A 24,985-nucleotide genomic window follows, 5' to 3' on the forward strand; every position below is an offset into this window, starting at 1 on the left:
TGTCATTCTATACGGAATAGTTATTCCATTCCGCACCTATTCCGTAAACCAAACATGACCTATGAAAATAAATTAATTCGTATATAACAATGTCAAATCTAAAATTTGTGACAAAATTACAATTTAATGAAAAGTTGCAATTTTATTTGCTAATATCCCAATAAAGATTGAGGATAGTAAAAACTGTAAAATAATAATGTCTTAAGGGTATTCAAAACATAAACAAATCATATTTATTTATATATTTTTTTTGTCAAAGGCTAAAATTTCTATTAATAATAACAAAAATTACATAAATCAACGGTTTGTCAATAAGTTGACAGACGATTTTAAAATAGTGATGAGAGCTGTAAATACAGCAGTACATACAGATCGATTAGTCATCAATAAGGATTTTACAAACCACTAAATGGTCACCCAATACATTTATAGATCCAATATTGAAATACGATCTTTAAACCGCTCTATCCTTAAAACTTTAAGTTTTTCGAGTGTCATTTTCAACATGAATCCAAAGAGTAGATCTAGTAAGAAGCAAGCACAACATCAAATATCATCTTCCAATTCTTAGATCTACAAGAATATGGATCTAAAGCTCTAAAACTAAAGATTTTTGAACGATCTAAAATATCGGATCAAAGCTTTGTGAAGACTTTAGAAATTTATTCAATTAAAATAAAATCCAAACAACCAAACACCTTAAAATAAAATTTACTGAACTAAAAAAAGTAGATTTATGAGTAAACGTTCTATGATGCGGTATAGTATTATCTACGTTTATGGATGACTAATTGGACAGATCATACATAAGAAATAAATTGAATAGTAACAATAGGGTTAGTGAGTCATATGCATAATTATCAAATAATTAAACTAAACTTTAGACTTAAGGGAGATTGATAATAGTGAAATAATAATGTCAGAAATAGTGGGTGTGGATGTTCAAAAAACAACAAAGAAACCCCACTTGCATAGAAACTGAATCTCTGTGATATAATAATTGCTACTGTATGTTAAATGAAAGTGTCAAAAAGATAGGGAGATGATTGCTGGAGTAGACTAATGGAAGGAGCCTTTTTTACTTCTACATTTCACGTGTTTTAGTGACTAATCATTAGACAAAATGCACAAAATAAAAGAACAGGAATGGCTTAATTGGGTCACACACCAAATTTTTTGTTTCTATGTCTATGGTTTCATTGTTCGTCTTAATTGAAAAGGACACTCACAAAAGAATGAAGAGCCAAGTTGTTCTATTATTGCGGAATTGAAATAGATAAGTTTGATGACTTATTTCTTGTTGATTTCTTTTTGCTAATGGAGAGAACTAAATTTAAACATTGTCATATATGAAAAATATTAAGTTGTCACAATTAAATTGATGGATAATCTTAGAGTTTTCTTTTTGGGGTTTTTGATATTTGGGTGCCTCAAAGGCACCCAAAAATCCAATATAGTGCCTCTTCTGGAATTAATTCCAGAAGAGTGCCTGGGACCACGTGGTCCGCATTCTAGGAATGCGGAACACTGCCAATTTACCGTTGGGAGCTGGTCTCCCAACGGTAAATTAAATGCGTTCCGCATTCATGGAATGCGGAACGCATTTAATTGGCCGTTGGGAGACCAGCTCCCAACGGTGAGGCTGCCTATAAAAGGGATGGGGGGTTTTTGATTTGTAAGAAAAAATAGTTACTAAATCAAAGAAAAAAAATGAGAGTAGAGGGGAGAAAAAAAAGTAGTTTCGAGGTTATATTTTGAAAAATATTTCGGGAAAAAGTTGGAAGAAGTTATATTTCGGAGCTAAACGGATCTATTCGTGAAGTGTTATATTTTTTATTCGATATTTATTTAAAGGACTACAAGAGGTTAGTACGTGTAATTTTTTTAATTATTGTATTAAATAATTTTAGTGTTTATAAATGTTAGAAATTTAATAATATGTAAAATTGTTATAAAATTAATTTTAATATAGCAAAATATTAGACTTTAATTATAACTTAGAAATGCATGTAATAAGGAAGTGTATAATTAGAAATTTCATACAATTATATTAGGATATGTTTAATTTATTTTTATTTGAAAAAAATATTAGAAATAAAGTAATAGTAATTACGATTGATATGTTAACGCTATAAATTTAAGATTAGCATTTTAAATATAACGGTGTTAAAATTTGCTGTTTATTAATTAGAAATGACGAGTCCAAATATATCTTTGTTGATATGGTGTGATGGCCGTATTGTGAGTTCTCCGTGTGGAATAGAATACCACGGGGGTCGTCCGGTTAATATGGCGCTTAGCGAGAGAATGAGTTTCGAGGAATTACAAAATATTTGTAGAAGAGCAGTTTCTACCGACGGGGAAGTAGAAATTTCAAAAATCTACTTCCGGCTTCCAAGAATAGTTGAGGGTGCGATACGGTCGTACTCGTTGTTTTCTGTGGAGAATAACGAGCATGTATTTGGAATTCTGAACGAGGTCGTGCGGTATCCGCAACTCGAGATTTTGGAATTGTACGTGGAATACGAGGCCGTGGTTCGCAACAAGACTTTACTAGATCAGTTGGTCTTAGGTGATTCAAGCGGGTCTGAGAGGGGTAGTGGTGAAGAGGAAGAAGAGGAAGAAGAGGATTTCTACGACAGCAACGAAGAGGATGTCGAGGAAGACTTAGGAGCAGATTCACAATATGAGTCGCAACTTCCTGAGCATGTAAGAACGGCGGATCTTTGCGACTTTGACGTCGCCCCAGAGGATGATGAAAAGATTATGTGGGATCCTGGGATGGAATTCCGAGTAGGGATGGTATTCCCAAATCGCGATGCCGTCCGAGCTTGTGCGACTACTTATTCGGTCGGGGTGGGAAGAGAGTTCAAGGGTCGCCGGACTACCAACTCGACAATAGTGTTGGCTTGCAGGCAGAACCCTGTATGTAAATGGTGGCTGCGCGCTACACTTCTGCAAGCAACTCAGACGTGGACGTTGACAAAATATATTGGCCCGCACACGTGCAATCAGCTGTTACCTGATCCAAACCATCGGAATTTTGGGTCTGTTGCAATCGCAGACTATATCAAGGGTCAAGTAAAGCTGCAACGTGATATACGGATCGATACCCTCAGAGCTGGAATTTGGCAACAACTTGGAGTTAGGCCTCCGTATAAACGAACCTGGAATGCAAAGGAAAAGGCAATAGCTGATGTTTACGGTGGCTGGTATGAATCATTTGGTATGGTTCACAAGTTCATGAACGAGATGATGCATGTCAACCCTGGATCTTTCTGGGATGCAGAAGGTATACGCAATAACTCTAATTTGTTATATAACGAGTTGCTTCAAGTAATAATTCTAATTTTGTTGAACTTGTGATTTGTAGGCGCTGAGGTGTACACCGACGGGATCCTTCAGCCGAAAGTCGTAACGTTCATCCGAATGTTCTGGACTTTCAAACCGACAATTGAAGGGTTTCGTTTTTGCAAGCCAGTTTTGTTCGTCGACGGTACTCATTTGTATGGCAAATACAAAATGACCTTGTTGATCGCGTCGGCAATCGATGGGAACAGTCACATCATGCCACTGGCATTTGCACTTGTTGAATCTGAAAGTACTGCCAGTTATGAGTACTTTTTTGAACATTTGCGTGAGCACGTGATTTGCGAAAGGAAGGTGGCCATTATATCTGATCGGCACGCTGGAATATTGTCGGTTCTGAAGCGTCCTGAATGGGCCGGTGTCGCCCACAAGTTTTGCATCAGACATTTCTGTAGTAATTTTCAGACCAAGTTTAGGAACAAGGTTTTGAAGAAGCTGGCGGATAAAGCAGGTAATGATTTTTTACGAGTCATTATAAACGCTACATAGGTTATTATTATGCGCTAATATTATGGTTGCCACATAGGCCGAGCATATCAGAAGCACAAGTATAAACGCTACATGGCAGCGATCGAGATTAGAAGCCCAGAAGCGTATGCATGGCTGACTAAGCAAGAAAAGCGGCCTAAAGAAAAGTGGACAAGGGTGTATGACAAAAAAGGGCAACGACACAATGTGATGACAACTAACTATGCTGAGTCTGTCAACGCGACACTGAAGAATATAAGGGGGCTTCCGATCACATCAATGCTTGAGGCAATTTTTGCGCGGATGGTTAAAATGTTCGACACGCGTTGGAAGACGTATGAGGATTCTAGGAATGCGGATTAGCGTGGTCCGCATTCTAGGAATGCGGACCACCACGTGGTCCGCATTCCTAGAATGCGGACCACGTGGTCCCAGGCACTCTTCTGGAATTAATTCCAGAAGAGGCACTATATTGGATTTTTGGGTGCCTTTGAGGCACCCAAATATCAAAAACCCTTCTTTTTGTGGGTGTATTGTTTCATGTAACTTCTACAACTGTTCATCGGCTGCGTTTCATGTCATCATCCGTATCATTTTAATATAGTATGACTATAATTTTTGTTAATCCATAATGGACGATCGGATAAAAAAAACCCCAACTTCAGTTTATATGGAAAGGTCATACCAAATATTTAATCAATAGGTCAAATTGTCTTATATAGATTGTAAAAACACAATTTTCTTAATTGGTTTGGTTAATATTATATACATAATTTTTTTTTATTATGTTCAATTCTAGTAATAAAAGAATTCGGTTTGATTTAGATATAAACCTAACAAAAAGAATTGAACTAAACCAAAAAAAACTATCAAACTGACTGATTTGATTTGATTCGGTTTTAATTAGTAATTTTTTAAATCGATTGGATTCGATTTAAAAGAATCTACTATTTGATTTGCTTCAGTTTAAACTAAAAGTACACTCCTAATTTTCAGAACTTTAAATTCCTAAAATTTTAAACAGACAACTCAAAAACAACTCAAAGAGCATGACTACTTAATCCAAAAATAGAGCAAAACCCAAGATAGTTAGTGCGTTAAGCTTAAGCATAATTAGGGCACTCTGCACAAGATAATCAGACATTATTTCTTTATTCATTAACCCATACACATTGCAACCAAACAAAGCAACTTTATTTAAAAATATTACACATAATTGGTCAATACAGCATTGACCATCGTTTACCACATTACATTATTTGTCTTCCACAATCTCACTCTCTCTGCCATAGGCATAGCCAAGCTTAAAATATTCTTAGATGCATAAATTAAAAATATCATCCCTTCTTCTAAGATTTTGCAATTCCTGCACAATGCACACATTTATTTGTTGTAAGGTTTCACATATATAATATAAATATGCATTTTAAATTCCGACCAACTGGTAAATTGTAGTTTAAATATGTTGTAATACTTGTGGTACTATTAAAAATTTATTTTCATTATTAGACTTTGGACCTAATACTATAAATGGAGCTGTGTCAGATTTTTCAAAAAAATCGGGTCACAACGAAAAGAATAAACTTGAACACAAGTAAACAAAGCGATTTAACAAATTATTTCTGTTAAACTGATTAATACATAAATTGATTGAACATTACTTGAAGATAAAAAAAAAACTTTCTACTCAAAAATGAAATATATTTTAAAAACATAAGGTTAAAAATCTAAAATATTTTATCTTTTTTATCAATAGTAATGAAAAAAATTAATTGTATTAACTATGATCTGATTCGAAAATTTTATTTCAAGTATGATTTTGATTGATACACGAGCAAATTCAAGCTGAATAATTTCAAGTGAGCAGACTTCGCATATAATCAATAGAATTAATAAAAGTAGCACGTGTATGATGTTGAAAACTTGTAACCCCGTCAATTTAATATTTCATGGTATACTTAAAACGATAAAATGCGAAAATAGGGTAAATTGATAAATTTTCAACGTCGTGATAGGATCGAAAAGGGGGCTATAAAGTCGGAGTTTTTTTAAGGCATTACGCCTTCTTTTTTTTGGAACACGGCGTCCTAAAGAAAGTATATGTGCATTTTGCGCATCTTTACGTATACCTGGTGTTGTTGCTGATGGTTGCGGTGGTTGGTCGATAGGTTGCTGCACTTTTGGAATAGCAACACCGGGCCATGAGCGGCACATGCAATGCTTACCATTCTCAATATTGGCATAAATTGCAGCAAGGTGCTCACCACAACCAGCCCAACTATATTTCTTACATTGCTTGCATTCCACTCTCAAACACATTTTTGTTATTATTATTTTTCGTGCTTTCCAATTGGTTTTGATGTTTTTTTGTTTTCAATCATCAAATTAAACTATGTTATATATACACCAACTTCTTTTACTTTGATGTCATCGATCTAAGCTTAGTGTTACAAACAAAATTTCTTAGACATTATCGTTGGCGACATGGTATATGTAAATCAAGGAGAATTATAAATCATTTAATCCATCGTCTCTATTTATACAACCAATTAATATAGCCAGTTGATTATGATGTCTTACTTGAATAAGTTGGTTTCTATTTCGGACGTCTTAAATTATAAACTTAATTTCATTTTTTTTAATCGATTAACTAGATAAATTTTTAAAATACTTTCAATTAAAAAAGTTTTAACCAACTAAATTAAGTTGATTGTGACATTAATATTAACAATAATTTTCGATTTTTTGATACTTTTAATATAAACAATAATTCTATATGTATTTTTAAGTCATTTAAGATTCCTATCTAATAAGATTACATTAGAAAGAAGAGTGCAATAAATGTATTATTTTTAACTAAATGGATTAATTTTTTTAAATATTTATAAATTGAATGAATAATCCTATCTTTTATCGAAGGATGAAGCTACGGTCGGCTTCGATAAACAGTCAAGCTTCTAATCCAAAAGCATGGTGGACGAAATAATAGTAGTTACTTCTATGTTGAATATCAAATCAACTAGGATTGCCTTCTTCTAATCCAATGGCAACTATGCATTAGCGCACAAGAATTTTTGAGTAAAAGAAAGCAAGAAGTGACGCCAAGAATGATAGTGAAAAATAACGAAGAAACAATTAATATGTTTGAATTTTTTAGAAATGTATTTATTACTAGCTCGTCAATTATGTGTAGACGGAATTATTTGCTCAAGAGTTGAGCGTTTTTAGTGAGTTTTATTTCTTTCATAAACACTTTCTTTCGCTAATCGTAAAAAATTTACTTTTTGGTGTGAACAATACATCTTAAAATCTAAATTGATATTAATATCTTTGTTGGATAAATCAATTATTAATAATGACTAAGAACATATTATATAATAGATGTATTCTCTCTATTAGTTTTAGTTGTCGTTTTAAAATAAAATATTAATATTAAGAAACTACTTTGTTCGTCTTTCAGAACAGTTGGTGCATAAACACTTTAAAGATTAATATATGTCTACTTATCAAGCTCATAAATAAAGAGTCTAGCTATATAAATTAATTTTTTGGTTTAATAGAATGATTAATTAAGAAGAGCAAATTTTAAATATAACTAATAAAAGTCATCTAAAGATTCTAAAACATCACCTATTTATAGAAAAAATATTTCACTTAAACGACAATTACAAAGAGGGGAGAGACTAGTTGAATTAACGAAGAATATATTTGTTAATTTAATTTAACTTTTCATATTAAAATAACAAATTCACCTATATTCTGATACACCTAAAATAATAATTATATCTATTTTTGTGAAACAGAAATAGTTTTAAGTACCAATGAGCTATAGCTCAAATGGTATAAGCGCTAGGCAGCAAACTGCTAGGTCGTGGGTTCAATTCCTCCCACAAGCGCTCCCCCCTCCCCAATTATCAAAAAAAGAAATAGTTTAAGTAAGGAATTTATAGAAAAATATATTATTCTAATTATAACAAATAATTTTTTAACTTGTGTGCAATTAACCATATAGGTTTATTATTATGGAACAAAGGGACTAAGATTTTTTATGCTACCCAACACTGGTTTGGTATTATCTATTGTCTTGATCTCAAACTTAACATATCATTCATAGATTAAAATAATTATTTTAAAATACATCATTAAAAGAGTAGTATTAATGTAACTTTATTTGTTAATTTTTTACATATTCAATAATATGTTTTAAAATAGTTGACTTAATGGTGGACTAAATCTATCAACTTTTTTTTTGTCAAATTCATGTGTTTATAATGAGTGTTTATCCCACATAACGGACGTGCCACGTCATTTTTATAACAAGCCAATAATGAATTTTTATTTATTGCTTATTTTTTTATCATTAGACATTTGCACATGGCTAATGTCTCATTGGTTTGTTGCACGAATGACGTGGCGCAACAATTGCGTTGTATAATTATTCGTTTATAATTAGTGGCTTACTGCTCAAACAGTACATTCTTCTAGCAAGAGGAAACAATGCAGGAATAGCTTTCTAAAAGCACAGAAGGCAGATAACACTTTGCTTGCAAGGAAAATTTTGGCAGATCTATAAGCAGGTACAGCATTAACAAAAATAAACACAATAAATAAACAAGGCTGGGAAAAGATGTCTATAAAAGAATTCAATTATTATAAGTTCCTAAACACTTTATCTGCCAGCTTGCTAGGAATACAATGTCTACAAGTGTGAGCTTTGGAGAATTTAGTTAAATAATCATAATATAAATTATTATACTATAATATTTATTTCATCAATAACGATGGAAAAATAATGGTTTTTTAGATAAAAATAATGTTTTTATTATAGCGTATGCTGTGCTACGTTAATACCTGATTATAATCAGTTTCCCATCTGCTATTGCAATTAATCAGAAAAGTTATTAATAATTGCGAATAATCGCCCTGACTCTTTTATTAAAGCATATGTAGTTTTGCAACTCAATGCATAAAGCAAGAAGGGGGTGAAATTGTACTGATGGAACACCGGAATATGTATGAAATGACGACATTTTACAGCACAATTTAACGGTCGATTGGTTTTACGCATTGAAATGCAAAACTTACAGAGGTTTAGCAATTAGTTTGCCAAAATTTGAAAAGTTGTGATTAAAGCACTAAAAATGCTAAACATTTATTTGCAATTAAACCCAAACTCCATAGAAACAGAAGAAACAAAAACGCTAAACACATAATTGAGAAACTAATCACAGATTATGCAAGCTAATGACTTAACTGGTAAATAAAAAATTCAAAACAACAGAAGATTTCAGAATCGGCCTTTAGTTGCAGAAAACAGCACCATATCGAATTTTAACTTAAAATATGTTCAAACAAGAAACTCTATGCATAGATATTATAATAGATAATATTGTTCGTCGACTCATTTCACAAGATCAATTATAGGTTTATAGTTAAATAGTTTCTACGACTTTCATAGGACAACAGCATGCTGTTCATGAAAACAGTCCTAGGCAGAACCAACCAAGCTGTTCATGACGATTCTTGATCACAGTATTTTGAACATTAATATCAGAATAACGGAACTTACACGAGTTCGGAACACTACTACGACCAAAGCAAGGACCTTTCAATTTGGAAATGCTAGTGGGTACCGTCATCTTTGTCTGCTGAATTAGATGCAGGCTTCTTCACAGGGCTAGATCCTGTTGAACTAGCACTCGTCAACACTCGCTTGACTCCTCTTCCCACAACACCAAGATGAGTGACTGCAGCACCGTTTGTGTGAGCAGTTGAAACAGTTGGAGAGTCAAAACCTCCACTGCTGCCAGCAGTGGCCATCTGTGAAGAACTCATAATGGCAGAAGATGGAATTTTTATTGCATCTTTTGCCTTTGCAGAAGCCATTCCCAGGATTTCAGATAGAATTGATTTCGGGTTTATGGCAAGCTGTTGAAGATCTTCCAGCTGCAAATCCAAAATTTGAGATTAACAACAAACTCAAACTAAATATCTATAATACTTGTTCTAATCACGGTGTGCAAACATCCGACAAATTCTATCTTGGTATGACATTAATAACAAACTCAAACAAAATATCTATGATGCTAGTTCCAATCAGGGGTGTGCAAAAACCGAACTGAATCGATTATTTCCATTTGGTATGTTATTATAAAAAAAATAGGGTTTTGGTTTGGTTTTAAACAAAACATTTAATTAAATTTTCATACTAACCAACCAAAATTACCAAACCAAAGAAACAAATCAAACTGACTAGTTTGGTTTAGTTTGATTTTGAGAAAAATCAAACTTTTAATTCGGTTTTGTTTAAACGGAATGCACACCCCTAGTTCCAATGGTCGTAGTTACCTTCTTCTCCAAATCCCCTGATAGGGTAGCAAGTGTTTCAATCTCTGCTTCTTTATCTGTCATGGAGGAGTTTTCTGCGCCATTGGATGACTGCTGAACAGAGTCATCTAATTCAGAAACTGCTGATGATATATTAGATTCTGAAGAACCCTTTACTTCATTCCTAAGTCGCTCTAGCCTTGACTTGCAAACTGATACAGCTTTCTGGCAATAGGTTATTGCTTCCTGAGGTTTTGAGCCGACCTCCAAACACAAACATATACGGAAATTTCTGAAATATAGTTAAGGTTGTGATGGAAATAGTTCATTAGAATAGGTGATATTTATCATCCCATATTGCAGTAGTATTTAAACCTTAAAAAGATACAGTTCAGCAAGATGTCTACTGTCCGGTTCAACAAGTCGTTCTAGAATGAGAAGTGCTTTCTGGTAGTCACTGAGCGATGTTTCAATGTCCTCTACATACAGAGCAAAGTAGTGAAAAATAAGGAGAAAAGAGGCCTCTAGAAAACAACTGCATGTATCAGCAAGTTTTAGTAAGTTCAATAAGGTATCAATTTTACAAAGTTGAGCTAAAATACCTCTTTCCAAAGCAACTTCAGCTAACGCTGAGAGCACATCCACTTTATCCATTGTGTCACCAGAGTGTTTTTCAGCAATTGCCCTTGCAACATCAAGCATTTTCCATGCCAAGTCAAGGTCAGAGTCATCACCGCCATCTTCTTCCGCTTCGGCCAAGTCTTCATCATCACTATCCTCACCATCTTCTCCAGAAGCTGCCACAGAATGACGATACAAAAAAAAAATAGTGAGCAATGTTACACTCTCACGAGTGATGCTACTCATTTTTCACCATCTTAACACACCTACATATCACGCCTCCAACAACCTCTCTCTAAAATATTGAATTACTTCTATAAACAATCACCGTAAAGAAAAGCGACGAAAAAATACTAACCATCATCCACCGCTCCTTCTCCGTGATTCGAATCAGGCTTCTTCCCATCCTCTTCGACATTACTAGAAACAGCAGAAGCAGTCGAAGATTCCGCTTTCAAAGAACTCTTAACAGACCCATCTTTATCAGATTCTTGTTTAATCTCACTCTCCTTTTTAGGTACTGTTCCCAACGGATCAGCCTCCTCTTGAGCTTTATACAACAAAGCACGCCCATATTGATAGTAAGCACTCAGACACTCAACTGCCAGCTCACCATAGTGTGTAACCCTAGCATTATAACAGTTACTAAATTAATTTCACAGATAAAAAAAAACTAAGTTATAATCTTAACTACTAAAACCCTAATTTTTTTAACAGAACCCTAACCTGATTTCAAGAGCACGGCTGAAGCACTCAACAGCTTCGCCGTAATCATTTTCATCCAGAGCTTTAGTTCCTTTCTCAGTAAGCTCAACCGCCTCCTCTAACGAATCGTCGGAGTTAATAGCTGGCGGTTGTTCTCCGTTGTTAGTGTTATTGCAAGTTGACTCAGTGCCGCCTTCCGTGTTGGATTCGATTGTGGCTTCGTTTGACGTCTGTGTTTTGACGGTGACGGAGGTTACGGTTAGGGTTTGTTCTACCGTCACTGTCTCTGTTGATTCCGTTACCATGACAGCAGCTTCTTCTACTGCCATTGATTTCGATTTAATTTGAGAGTTTGATTTTTTATTTTATTTTTTGTGTTTGGAGAGAATTAAAATGAATGGAAGTGGAAGGAGAGGGGGAAATTGAAAACTTAAAGTGCTTTAATTTATTTATTTTTTGTGTTTTTAGCGCTTGAAAAACCCCTCCTTCCCGGCGGAAATAGAAAAACAGTGAATAAAGTATCAATTCACCCCTTCAACTTGTTAAAAAGATTAAAAAGGTCATTTATGAGAAAAACGGTCAAATTAACCGTAATTAGTCATGCTTAATTCTAATTGAAATTCCAATTAATCCAATTAACTAACCTAATTATAAATTATTAAAAAAAAACTAATTGACTCTGTCAACTCCATCTTCTTCACCCTTTTCACCGTTTGTTGATGTGTTGTTCATGTCGTTCATTTACTGGTTGCTTTAAAAAGAACTGGAGCATGGCTTCGACGAATGACACCAACGTCGAGTCGTTACTGTCCTTTGTCTATTGATGTTTAAACGAAGAAGAAATGAAAAAAAAACCACGAAGAAACAACCAATATGTATACGAGGTTGATGGTGCTGGATCGACAGCAGCTTCATTTTCTTAAAGGTCATTTTTTAAAGGGGCAAGGTGATTTGGCAAGTCACCAACGATAACATGCCAAATCATCTGCCACATGGTCATTCACTAACGATGATTTGATGCCCGTTAGTGTGAGGGGCCGAATAGGCCCGTTCTGGATTCATTAATCCCGTCCTGACCTTTCTTGACTTTAAGGGCCAATTTGTTCCTTGGAGTAAACATTAGGGGCTTTTTTGACCCTTTTCCCTTCTGTTGTTTGAGTTAGCTTAGACTTCAAAAATAATAGGAACGTGTCAAATTTTCAGCATCTTGATGCTAACTTATAAAACGACACTGTTTGACTGTTTTGTTATTTAAAACGACCACAGAAGGTCTTTTATTTCGCTATATTTACCAAAAACAGAAAAGATAATCCTTCTGTAGCAGAGAATCAATGGCTTCCACAATCTCTGCACCAAATACTATCCAAGCTTTCTCACTCAATCAAGCGCGTAACCACCACGCTCCATCTCGCAATGCAGAAATTCCAAAATCCACACTCATCAGCAGAAGAAACTTACTGTACGCGGTTACAGCAGCGCCGGCATTGACATTGAGAGACGCACCAGCCAAAGCACAGGATATTCCGTTATTCGGACTGAGAAAGAAGCTGAAGAACGCGGAGAAAGAAGCGGAGGAATTAGTGAAAGAAGGATTTGAAACGGCGGAGAAAGGACTTGAAACGGCGGAGAGAGGGATTAAAACGGCGGAGGAAGGGATTGAAACGGCGGAGAAAGAGATTGAAGAGGCGGTTAAATTTGGAGGATTGCCACAGGCTGGTGCTGTGGTTGGGGCGGAATTTATTGGTGTGTTGGTGGCTAGTTCTATTGTTAATGGAATTTTAGGACCTGAAGCTCAAAAATCTTAATTATTTTATAATTTTGTTTTGCTTTATATTATGTATACTTAAATTTATTTTGTAACTAGTACGAAACCCTCGCGATGCTTCGGGTCGAGTTGCTTTTTGAAATTTAATATGTATTAATGATAATAATATTTTATAGATACTATGATTTAAACTATATTAACAACAACAACAACAATAATAATAATAATAATAATAATAATAATAATAATATTAATAATGTTTATTTTATGAATTAAATTTCAATATATTTTACATCAACAGAACTGCGTGTTATTTGTTCGTTTTGTATATTAATGAAGTCTTTAAATTAGTAATTCTAGATACTAAAAGTAATTTAAAAGATTGCATATATAATTTTAATGGGTAAACAGCTTTAGTGTTAATGTAATTATTCAAACAGGTACATAGATGAAGACAAACAAAGTTGGAAATTAAAAATTAACATTCACTCGATATTATTAATATCTTACAGAAGTGGATTCACTCGATATTATTAATATCTTACAGAAGTGGATGTTCAAAAGTATAATATGAAATTATTAGGAGTAGTATAACATAAGCTAACATTCACGATGAAGTAATAATTACTCTATTTTAGACTTTTTTGCTGATTTAGTTGCTGATGAAGTTGAACTTTCGTCGGTGCTTTTTGATATTTTCCGTCCTTCTGGCGAGGACAACGCATAATTGGCATCTCGAATAAGCAACTGAGATGATGATGCGTTTGTCGGACTTGGAGTCTCTTTCTTGATAACCACTGTGTCTTTGAAAATATGAATAACCTTAAAAGACAATTCTGAAGAATCGTGTATCCGATCACTTAATTTTATCTGAAATTGTTTCTTTAAACCATAAATCCTTGCCATGAGAGCAGGAGCTTGACATCGGTCTTTTGACATAGTAGAAAGGCTACTCGCCGGCAGTCCGACCAATTCTGTAGCCATATTTCCAAAAATTATGAAAGGTGCGATTCCTGTATTGTCTTCAGCCATGATAGTTAATTTGTACCTACATAAGTTTTTTTTTAATAATAATGTATGTTGTAGATTAAAATGATTTATAAAGCGTTTATTAAGAATACCAAGGTATTGGAAGGTCGGATATAACCCCGCAGTTTTTGCAATAGATATCTTCGTTGTAACTCTGAATACCACTTTTGCAACGGGCACATGCTCTATACCACCAGCCATCTGAAGCATCAATTTCTTTGATAACAGCCTCACAAGTGAATTTTTCGTCCTTCAATTTAAAAGTGCAAATTTGATAAGCATCATTTTACTTATGCGTACGATATGTATTAATCTATCATAAGGGTACCTTGTCAGTATGAATATCGAGATCCAGTAATTCAGCAATGGTTTTTCTATTTGTGTTCTTTTCACTTTCAGGATCCAAAGGTGGCAAAGAATTATGGACAACAGATGAAAACTGAGCAGGTGGATTTGGCAAGCTAAAGACAATTAGAATAATAAGTACAATAAATTTGCAAAAATGTGTAATTGATATAAAAGGCTACGTAACATGAAGTTACTCAAATAATTTGTAATTTTTATATAGAAAAAAAGCGAGAACTAAAAAATCTCCCCAAATAGGATTAGAACCTACAACCAGTAAGTTGAGATACAACATTAAATTTAGAAGAATATTTTACCTTTGTAAAAAAGCAACAATCTCAGGTAATTCAGGATTAATGTAGAGTTTTGTTGCTGATGTTCCACTTAGAATTGTGGCATCTAAGAAAAAAAATTGTAATTTACAAAATGGTTATAGACAAATAATACTGATTTGGTGTAAGTCAATCGTAAATACCATTAAATGATTTCACAGTCATGGCAGCAAAAACGACAATCACGGGTTCTTGTTCTGCGGACGCAATTATTTGTTCTTCTGGAAAATCCATTGCTGTTTTTTCCCACAGTGTAACTTCTATTTTTTCATTTCTAACAAAAAAAAACTGTTAATTATACTAACATGATTTTTTAAAAAATTGAAATAAAAAAAATATGAATTACCTTGAGTCTTGTATGAAAACTGTCCGCTTGTTTTTGATTCTGTTTGATATTCTTATTTGCTGAATGTTTTCCATAGTAACTAATTGACCTATGGCATCTAATTTAAAACAACATAAATGTAAATTAATAAGTAGTAATAACAATCATAATAATAATAATCATCATCATATATGTGTGTGTGCAAGAGAGAGAGAGGATAAGACTGTTTACTAACCGCATAGATAATCAATCTTTCCTATTCGGTCTTTGAGTTCATCAAAAGTCAGCAGATTAAATTTGTCAAAGGGGATGGAAAGTGACACATCATCGATCAATTTAATAGTGGCATTTGGTAATAATTTGATACGAAAAGCATGATCGCTGATTTTATAGTTGTTTTGAGCAGGCATAACAATAAAACCAGATATACAGCAAATATTTCCTTGACTAAGCAGGGGGCGAAACTTATCAGCAATATTTTTTCCAACAGTTCCTTGAATTGTTGTTCCCTGTCCAAAAATCATTTTCATATGATTTATATTGTCAAATATTACAATAAGAAATATATGAAGCATGTAAAAATAAAATTATACCTTTTCATCAATGAGTAGAAACTCAAAACTATAAATATCATCAGCATTATGAGGGTTAATAAAATTCCAAGTTCGAGCGACTCGTGCAATAAACTTGACATTTTTTGTTTCTTTTGAGATGTCAGATATTTGTATGGATGCCATCCTACATAAAGTAAAGAACAATAATAAAATATATATAAACACACGATGGTCAAAAAATAGATATTTGTTCAAATATTTCATCATAAACAACATTTTTTGTAAAGTTCATATAATTGTAAGTTTCATCTTTTTGATTTTTGTGGATTAGAATTCCAATTCCATTTTTATTTGTAACTCTGGAAAGTGCAACATATAATTGACCATGAGTAAATACAGGATTATCTAAATATATTCCAATTTTATTTAAAGTTTGTCCTTGACTTTTGTTTATCGTCATACAATAACAAATTTTAATAGGAAATTGTCTTCGTTTTAAAGTAAACGGCCATCTTTTTTCTGTTGTAGATAAAACAATTCGAGGAATGAAAACATTTTCTCCGGCAAAAGAACCATTAATAATTTTAGCCTCAATTACTCGTATTCCAAGTTGAACAATTATTAATCTAGTACCATTACATAGACCTATTGATGGATTTAAATTTCTTAACAGCATTATAGGGGCATTTATTTTTAGATGTAATTCGTGTTGAGGAAATCCATTGAAATTAAGGGTATTCAAAAATTCTGTCGGATAAAGTAATTCTAATTCTTCCTTATTAGGAGTATTACTACATATATTATCAAAGCTATAATAAATTTGTTCATTTTCAGGCAAAAGGTCGATCATAGCTGTATTTATTTTATCTACAATTTCATTTCTAGGACATACAATTGCTCTTTCTTTTAAATATATTATATTTGTATAATTTTTTTCAAATTCAGTGTAAACATGATTTATAATACTATATATTGGATTATCATCATAATTAATTAGAAATTGTCGAGGTATTTCGATCCAATTATTTTCATCATCGAATATGTGAATATTTTTACTAATAATTTGACCGTCTCCAATGGCAAGTAGCCATTCAGCAAAAGATATATTAATTGAAGTTATATTCTCATCTTGATTGTGATCTAATCTCATATTTTTTTTTAATTTATAAACCTTAAAATTTTTCCAAATTAAAGATTTGGTTAATGAAGCTTGAAGTATATCTTCTTTTGATCCTTGTGGGATGACAGGCAATATTTGTCGAAAATCACCTCCAAGTAAAATTGTTTTCCCACCAAAAGGTAAATGACTTTTATCAAATTCAGATGATGATAGAACATCACGCAATGATCTATCAACCGCTTCAAAACAATTACGGTGATTCATTGGAGCTTCATCCCATATTATTAAAACAGCTTCTTTTATTAGTTCGGCCAACTGCGTTCCTTTTTTAATTTCACAAGTTGAACATTCATTTAAGTTGATAGGTATTTTAAATCTAGAATGAGCAGTTCGACCCCCAGGCAACAACAAAGCAGCTATTCCTGATGATGCAACAACGATGACTATTTTACTTTCTGAACGAAATTTATATATGATTGTCTGGTATAAATAAGTTTTTCCAGTGCCACCATGACCATAAATAAAAAATTGTTTTCCTTTATTATAAAAAACAGAATCTATAACATCATTGAATATTATTTTTTGTTCAGTATTTAAAGTGACAATCATCTCATTATATTTTATTTTCATCTCTGAAACGTCAAAAGCTAACTCTTCAAGTACTAATTTATTTGTCTGATCATTTAATAAAATATTGTTAACCAACGGCAAATTATAATCTGCAAGTGAATATCCGTTACGATTTATGAGTTTTTCTAATTCAATGAGTACATATGTCTTTAATTGTTCATTAGAAATTGATAAATTTGGCAATCCTAAATTTCTTGACATATTATATTGTATGTCATCAGCAAAATCTTTCCAGAACATATTGAACAGTTTATTAGGGTCACTAACCTCACAAAACAATAAAAGAACGACAAATAAACGCCTCAATTGATTAGATGTAGCCCATAAGATTGATTCTTTAATTACTTGAATCCATTCTTTATCATCGCCTAATAATCCATAAGCTACACATGTTGATTGAAATGTTTCATATCTTATCCCATTAATAGTTTTGACTTCATCATAGTTTTTTGGTCCTTTTACAATGTTAAGAAGCATGCGGAGATAATAAAGTTCTCCAGAGTTAGGATGTACAAATGCAATTCTTCCTATTACATGTCCTTTTTTTCTTTTATGCCACATTTTATTTCTAGAATCCCATGTCCATTGTGTAGGAAATTGAATATATGTTAGATGACGTGCTTCTTCAAATAAATCATTTGCTGTCATCCATTCAGTTAGCATTGTTTTTGTATTATAATTATTATTTAGCAATTGATTGATACTTGTATTTTCACCGAAATATACAATATTTTTATTTGGCAAATGTACTGCCAATCTTTCAACAGCAGGCTCTCTATGATGAATTGGAAATTCAAAAATCCTCCAAGCAGCTTCACACGGAGAAATATAACGACAATCTAAGTAGCTTTTAACTTCATCTCTTTCAATATTATTGGTATTTGTATTTTGGTCTATTGGATTATTTGTTTCAATAACTGCTCGAATTCTATCTGATCCTTTACTAATATATTTGAAAAGGTATTTTACTAATGAAGAATAACAACAGAACTCAGTATTGAGATGTGCTTCATAGTCCATCAATAATTTTCTGTTATATGGAACAACAAAACGATTATCAATTTTTATACCATTTTTCTCAACAAAATTATTATCGTTTCTTCGTTTGTAAGTAGCAAATCCATTTTGGTCAATAAAAGTTTCAGTATTAAATTTTTTTGGATAATATTTTGAACAATTTCCATTACGCATGCAAGGTGACTTTATATTTATGTTACCACATGGTCCATGTATCATGAATTTAGTTACTAAGTTATAGCATAGAGGGTCAGTGTTTTTATCAGGTAACTCTGCACAAATAAAAGTATCTATTTCATTCACACTCATAGGTTTTTGTTTCAAATTTAACCATATTAAACAATGTATGTGTGGTAAGCCTCTTTTTTGAAATTCTACGGTATATAAAAATGCACTAATTTCTCCAAAACATTTGCCTTTCTTAATATCAGAAGATAATGTATTTATTTTCATTTTAAAGACGCGAGAAACTATATCTGGCCTATCTTCTGCCTTTAGACCAACAATGAGATTTAACATTTGTTTTATTTCTTTCCATTTAGGATTGCATGTAAATGTTATAAATAAATCTGGATGTCCATAAAATTTGCAAATTGCCATTGCATCATGATAATGTTCCATCATGTATCTAGGACTGCCTGTATATGAAGACGGAAGAATTATGCTTTTACCTATACTATTACTGTCTCTATCACCGCGATAGAAAGCATCTTGTATTCCCATATATATTTCAGATCGAAGAGTCTTTTGATTTCTTTTGATAAAATCTAATCTTTCTTGTTCAATACATGTAAACGCATCTACAATAAATTGTTGGAATAATCGTCCTCCTCTTAATAAAGCAGATTCATCGGAAAAACGTTGTTGTATCATATATGAATAATATTCTCGCATTGTTACATATTGTCTTTTTATATTTTTTTTAACAAAATTATTATACTTTATATCGATCCTATAACCATTTTCACCATAAGGAAATAAAATTGGAAACTGCATAGACATAAAACTTGGGTGTAATGCACTGATTCTTTTAAGCATTCCAGTATTATATTCGACAACAATATCTCTACTCTTGTCGTAATAGCCAAAATCTCCAACTAAAAGGCCAGCTATTTCGCTTGTAGAAGGTGCATTATATTGATTGTTGTCGCCTTCTCTTTTACCTATTAATTTGAGCCGGATAGGTAAAGGAGTGACGTCTATGAATCTATCTCTAACCATTCTAAACGATTTAGCAATTTCATTATAATGATCAAACATTTGAATAAGATTTTGAACAATAGTTTGATCAATAGAGTTTGAACAATCATTTTGATTCATCCATGATGCTCTATTATGAACCTCATTATCAGTATCAAAAACATACAGCTGAGCAAATTTTGGTCTTTCGCCTTCAATGGGTAATAAAGAACCAATTACATGATGGTTTTGTCCACTAATACGAAATATGTATGGACCTGGTTTTTTGTTAATATCATAATCAATTTTACCACCAGCAGAAGTAAATGCAAACATGGAATTATAAATTCTAATATTTTCTCTAAACTTTTTAGTTGTTTGACTTGTATCATCGTTCAATAACAAATGTAAAATTTCAGGTGCTTTTTTTAGTTGTGGAAGAATGATAAGTCCATTTTTACAACAAAGGTTAAATTGTGGATGAGTTCTACTTGTTTGTTTTTTCACCGCCTCACAGCGCCAGAATAGAGCGCCGCAATGTGGGCACTCACATTCTGGCGCATTAGAATCCAAATAAGTTGAAGTGATCTCAATATCGTCATGAGTATCATCATGGTTCATGCTTGATAGAATAGCATCAATTCTTCGTTTTCGAGTTCTACTATTGTAGATGTCCATATTAAAATTGTATATATGTACTTACAATTCTGCAAAACACTGGCACGTCACGCGACAATTACTGTAGTTGTTTGGAGAAAATATAAAATGATGATTAATTTAAGACAATTTAAACAAAATTTTGATTAAGTTTAGGCAATCTACATTATGTTATACAAAAAAGTACTTAAGTTTCAATACATTACTTATAAACATCATTAGAAGTTTTAGTACACGACAATAAGAAATAAAAACATAAGTCAAAACACATGAAAATATTTTATTCGTGCGTAGACAGGCGCTTCATTTTCGAGATGATTTTGGAAGCGGTCTTCAAACAACGTAGATAACTTTTTATATTCTTTCGTAAAGTTTTGTATTCTAATTGAAGATCACGGTATGAACGATGAATTTGTTCTTTATGAAAATCATGCAAGTCTCCGTAGGTTTTGTTTATCTTTTGGATCTCAGTCGAACTAACATCAAGAATTTCAAGATTACAAACTTCTTTGAGGTAGTCCAAGGCAAGCAACGATGCCTTTTCCTTTGCTCCGACATCAGTTTTTGACCGTGAAATACATAAGTCGTTCACTAAAGTTTGAGTGGTTGGATGTCGATAAGCGAAATAAACATGACAGTACAACCAACCCCTCTTGGATTCGTCAAACTCATAACTTTGAGAGGGTAGTTTCAATTGCTCCAAGACATTGCTTAACAACACATCAGAAGGAATCTTTATAGTTTTCATCTGTGACCGATAAAAAAAATCCTTGTTATATGTTATTTTAAAAAACAATTGAACGTAGATAGAAAGTTTTCTACAACTTCCTTTTATTTGCTGCGAATTTGCAAATCTATTGGGATGCTATTTTTTTTACATGATCAACTGTATTTGGTAGTTTCAATTTTTTTAAGAAACTAAGATATTATACTAATACTGAACTTTTAGAAAATTAAATTGGTAACCATAATGGTTCTATTATTAGGAATTCTGGCATGTGCATATCTTATGAAAATTTCCATAAATTTTATTTTTTTGTTAATACTTTCTACATGTAAAAGGTTTGCAAAGCTGTCATAACATTGACTTTCAATTGATTTGAGAAATAATATTGAGATGATGTTTAAAAAAGCTAGTAAATATTGTCCTTATTATTTTGTTCAGAATTGCCCACAATATTTTATTTTGACCATCAACTGTGAACAAACTATAGTTTTGGCTGAAGTCGAACAATCTTGATCATATACTAAGATTCTAGATTCAAACACGAAATATATATATGTGATTCGATATATAGTTATGTTGAGAGTGAAGATATGGATAAATATTAGTTCTAGCAATTTTATTAATGGTGTTTTTCTGCAAAAATCGTCTAAGCGATGGGAGGCAACAATATCAAACAATTAAATTCAAAAAGTAACATTTTAGAAAAAATATAAGTTTAGAATTTTAAAGTTTTCTTTTACTGTTTTCATTAATAATAGTATAACTTGTAATTCTATTTCTACATGTGCATATAACATCATTTGTCTTTGTTAGACCTTTCTTAATTTGAATTGTGACCGTGTATGTTAGTCAATATGTGTTATTTTCATATACTATCAGATATGTTAAAAGACCTACAAAATTATGGACTATGTACATAATTCATAGAAACAACAGTACATAACAAATTTAAGATGTCAAAACGTAAATAACTACGATAAAATAGATACAACACTAACCTCTGCAAAGAAAAGCCGACCTGTATTGAAGGGATAATAAAACCTGCAATATAAAAAAATATTTAAGTAAAATGAAGTTTATTGTTGAGTAATAGAACATTTCATTTTTTATATCAAGCATTAGAAATAAACAGTAAATATAGGCAGATATATTGAAAGAATAGTTGTAACTGAAAATATGCTTCTAACACAACTCCGATCAAGGACTGCCAATTACAATCATTAACCATGAAATTATTAATTAAAAAGATTGTTTCTTTTTATTAAATGACTTCAATAGCTGTAGTTTTGTAGTTGAAAATCTACCGTCAATATAAATCACATCTATCAACCATCCAACATAAAAATATTCAATCAAAAACTTAAATATTGACAATAAAAAAAACAAATAAATTAAAGTGATAATTTTAAAAGTGTAAACTATTTAAGTGAAATGATTTTTTTTAGTTTTTACAAATTAATGTTTAGCAAATTCATATAAAATTGGAGGTAATATTTTTAACTTTATTGCTACAATATGAATGGCAAATTAAAATTGTATAAATTAAAATAAATTATCAAGAAAGAACCTTAAATGTAATTAATTAGTTGATATTCCTTTTTTGCCAATGGATTTTATATTGAATGACCTTATGGAAGACAGCCAAACTAAAATTCATAATAAAACACTACCAACAAACTGATTTTTAAAATTTATTATTTTTAGAAAATTGAAAAAAATATATTCTCTAAATATATGAGCATGTGTTATAGATTTCAAAAAAGGAGACATTTTCTTTTTCGAAAAACCCACCAATTTTATATATTTATGTGGTTTCTATAACTAAATTTAAATTTAAAGGTGATCGAAATTTAAATTTAATATTTTGTACTTGTCTGAAATTGAATTTTAAATTTCGATCAACTTACAAATATTACCTAAATGTATACTTATGAAAAAAGATAACAAAACGTTTTTACAATAATCTAAGAAAATCAAAAGATGTAATTATAGAAAGTCTTAGCCAATAATTTCAACTTAGGTTATATATATATTAACAATATAATAACTGATGATAAGAACATATAATTATATTTACAATACAAAATTATATTATAAACATACCATTCTATTAACATTAAAAGGTTACAATACAAACATATTAACATTACAAAATATATTCTGAGAACATCACAGAACCATTTGTATTTGGTTCTCCCAAAAAATAGCACTACATGTGCTAACAAAAGCTCAATCACATTTTAAACTATAATACATGATTGAGACCATATAAGTCTACCAAAAAAAGTCATTTCCAGCCATCCAAAACATGGAACACATCAGAAATATTTTTTTTTCATGATAGCTTTTCCAGTAATCCTATTCACTTCCAGCATAGCTTTCTCCATTCGACGAAAACTCCTTTTTGATTTTCTGATTTTAGCCACCAGCTTCTCACACTCACATTCAACATTAACATTTTCAGTCCTTGCTCTAAGTTCCAAAAGCTCTATTTTGTTATAATCATAAATGTCAAGATCATAATGATGCTTCAAGAACTCTATTGCATAAAGAGCAGCTACTTCTTTTGCTTCTTCAACACTTTCAAAACTCATGGCCATCATTTCATGGCAGTTTTGGCCTACTTGGGCATCAAAGAAATTAAAAACAATTGTAGATGCATGCATATCCGGTTCTATTTTTTCAGAATTTTTATAATGGTGAGGTGGAAGACCAAGTTGATGCAGAATACAGCCTAACACAACATCATTTGGTATTCTAACCAAAGTCATCTGGAATTTAAGAAAGCAAAAAAAAAAATATTAACTTTTCATTGATGTTGTGGAGCTCATAGCAAGGAAAACAAACTAAAGCACAACAACAAAATAACAAAAAGAGTACCAATAAAACATATATTACCTTTTTATGCTTTTGATCTCAGCTCCAGATTCTGCAAATCTCAGCTCCAGATTCTGCAGAAACTGACAAAATTAAATATTAGAAAACAACAAACTTTAAATATATATAAAAAAATATTCAGAATATGTTGCTATCTGAAAATTACCTTTTTTTGTTTGTATATGTTTATATCTTGTAGGAAAAAAACTATTTATACTCAATAAAATGAACACTCTAGAATAACCATCAGGTGCTGTGAATAAGATCCAGATGTCAAAATAATATTTGAGCTGGCAGCATAGTGTTAAACTATATTTTGAGCTGGCATGTTTTTATCATGCATCAAATCTCAGCAAAACACCTCAGATCCAAATGTCAAATTAATATTTGAGCTGGCATGTTTTGATCATGCATCAAATCTCAGCAAAACACCTCATGTTTATACAATAAGAATAAAACAAATGTAGGAACTGTAAAGTGAAAAAATTAAGGCCAACATTAATTAAAATTAGAGATCTGAAAAAATTATAGCAATTTAAAACAAACAAATAGATAATTTTTAGAATAAACAATTTTTTTAAAAAAAAATAGTAGACAAAATCGTTTTAAATTTGTTGATAGTAACAACAGACAAAATCGTTTTATGTTTTGTTTTCCCTCAAAAAAATTAAACCCAAAATTAATTAAAATCAGAGATCTAAAAAAAATTATAGCAATTTAAAACAAATAAATACATAAATTTAAGAATAAACAAACTAAAAAGCAAAATAGCAGACAAAATCGTTTTAATTTTTTTTTGATAATAAAAGTAGACAAAATCGTTTTATGTTTCTTATATAATTACAATAGACAAAATTAATTTTAAGAACAGAATAAGAATTTTTTTACCATAGAATGAATTAGAGAAACAAAAAAAAATACAAAACAGTAGGCAATTG

General features: G+C 31.7%; 6 protein-coding genes across 8 annotated transcripts; 2 read left to right on the forward strand and 4 right to left on the reverse strand.

Annotated features, from left to right (window-relative positions):
- Nucleotides 1-1,511: 1,511 nt before the first annotated feature.
- LOC126655587 (uncharacterized) lies at nucleotides 1,512-4,200 on the forward strand. Its single transcript, XM_050349823.2, has 4 exons — nucleotides 1,512-1,865; nucleotides 2,192-3,292; nucleotides 3,374-3,820; nucleotides 3,896-4,200. The coding sequence occupies exons 2-4, from the start codon at nucleotides 2,194-2,196 to the stop codon at nucleotides 4,198-4,200; spliced, it is 1,851 nt and encodes a 616-aa protein (XP_050205780.1). The 5' UTR covers nucleotides 1,512-1,865; nucleotides 2,192-2,193.
- Nucleotides 4,201-9,187: 4,987 nt separating this feature from the next.
- Nucleotides 9,188-11,898, reverse strand: LOC126655206 (uncharacterized). The gene is made up of 6 exons (XM_050349257.2): nucleotides 11,512-11,898; nucleotides 11,144-11,412; nucleotides 10,767-10,961; nucleotides 10,553-10,643; nucleotides 10,186-10,456; nucleotides 9,188-9,783 (listed from the first exon to the last, which is right to left on the reverse strand). The coding sequence occupies exons 1-6, from the start codon at nucleotides 11,817-11,819 to the stop codon at nucleotides 9,460-9,462; spliced, it is 1,458 nt and encodes a 485-aa protein (XP_050205214.1). The 5' UTR covers nucleotides 11,820-11,898; the 3' UTR covers nucleotides 9,188-9,459.
- An 868-nt stretch (nucleotides 11,899-12,766) lies between these two features.
- LOC126655210 (uncharacterized) lies at nucleotides 12,767-13,430 on the forward strand. The gene has a single exon (XM_050349266.2). It carries the CDS (start codon nucleotides 12,822-12,824, stop codon nucleotides 13,293-13,295), a length of 474 nt encoding a protein of 157 aa, XP_050205223.1. The 5' UTR covers nucleotides 12,767-12,821; the 3' UTR covers nucleotides 13,296-13,430.
- A 449-nt stretch (nucleotides 13,431-13,879) lies between these two features.
- LOC126655592 (replication protein A 70 kDa DNA-binding subunit A-like) lies at nucleotides 13,880-16,023 on the reverse strand. The gene is made up of 8 exons (XM_050349826.2): nucleotides 15,880-16,023; nucleotides 15,522-15,795; nucleotides 15,308-15,404; nucleotides 15,105-15,235; nucleotides 14,947-15,028; nucleotides 14,613-14,745; nucleotides 14,377-14,534; nucleotides 13,880-14,303 (listed from the first exon to the last, which is right to left on the reverse strand). The coding sequence occupies exons 1-8, from the start codon at nucleotides 16,021-16,023 to the stop codon at nucleotides 13,880-13,882; spliced, it is 1,443 nt and encodes a 480-aa protein (XP_050205783.2).
- A 49-nt stretch (nucleotides 16,024-16,072) lies between these two features.
- LOC126655597 (uncharacterized) lies at nucleotides 16,073-20,464 on the reverse strand. The gene has a single exon (XM_050349830.1). The coding sequence runs from the start codon at nucleotides 20,462-20,464 to the stop codon at nucleotides 16,073-16,075; it is 4,392 nt and encodes a 1,463-aa protein (XP_050205787.1).
- Nucleotides 20,465-23,256: 2,792 nt separating this feature from the next.
- Nucleotides 23,257-24,745, reverse strand: LOC126655211 (uncharacterized). 3 transcript variants are annotated; one of them, XM_050349268.2, is made up of 3 exons: nucleotides 24,214-24,745; nucleotides 24,069-24,121; nucleotides 23,257-23,941 (listed from the first exon to the last, which is right to left on the reverse strand). In XM_050349268.2, exon 3 carries the CDS (start codon nucleotides 23,939-23,941, stop codon nucleotides 23,489-23,491), a length of 453 nt encoding a protein of 150 aa, XP_050205225.1. In that variant the 5' UTR covers nucleotides 24,069-24,121; nucleotides 24,214-24,745; the 3' UTR covers nucleotides 23,257-23,488. The 3 variants fall into 3 exon arrangements, with proteins under 3 accessions (XP_050205225.1, XP_050205224.1, XP_055962435.1); XM_050349267.2 differs by having other exon boundaries at nucleotides 24,069-24,130; nucleotides 24,214-24,743; XM_056106460.1 differs by lacking the exon at nucleotides 24,214-24,745 and having other exon boundaries at nucleotides 24,069-24,207.
- Between the last annotated feature and the right edge of the window lie 240 nt (nucleotides 24,746-24,985).

This window comes from Mercurialis annua, linkage group LG7 (assembly GCF_937616625.2).
Source record: "Mercurialis annua linkage group LG7, ddMerAnnu1.2, whole genome shotgun sequence".
NCBI classification, from domain to species: Eukaryota; Viridiplantae; Streptophyta; class Magnoliopsida; order Malpighiales; family Euphorbiaceae; genus Mercurialis; species Mercurialis annua.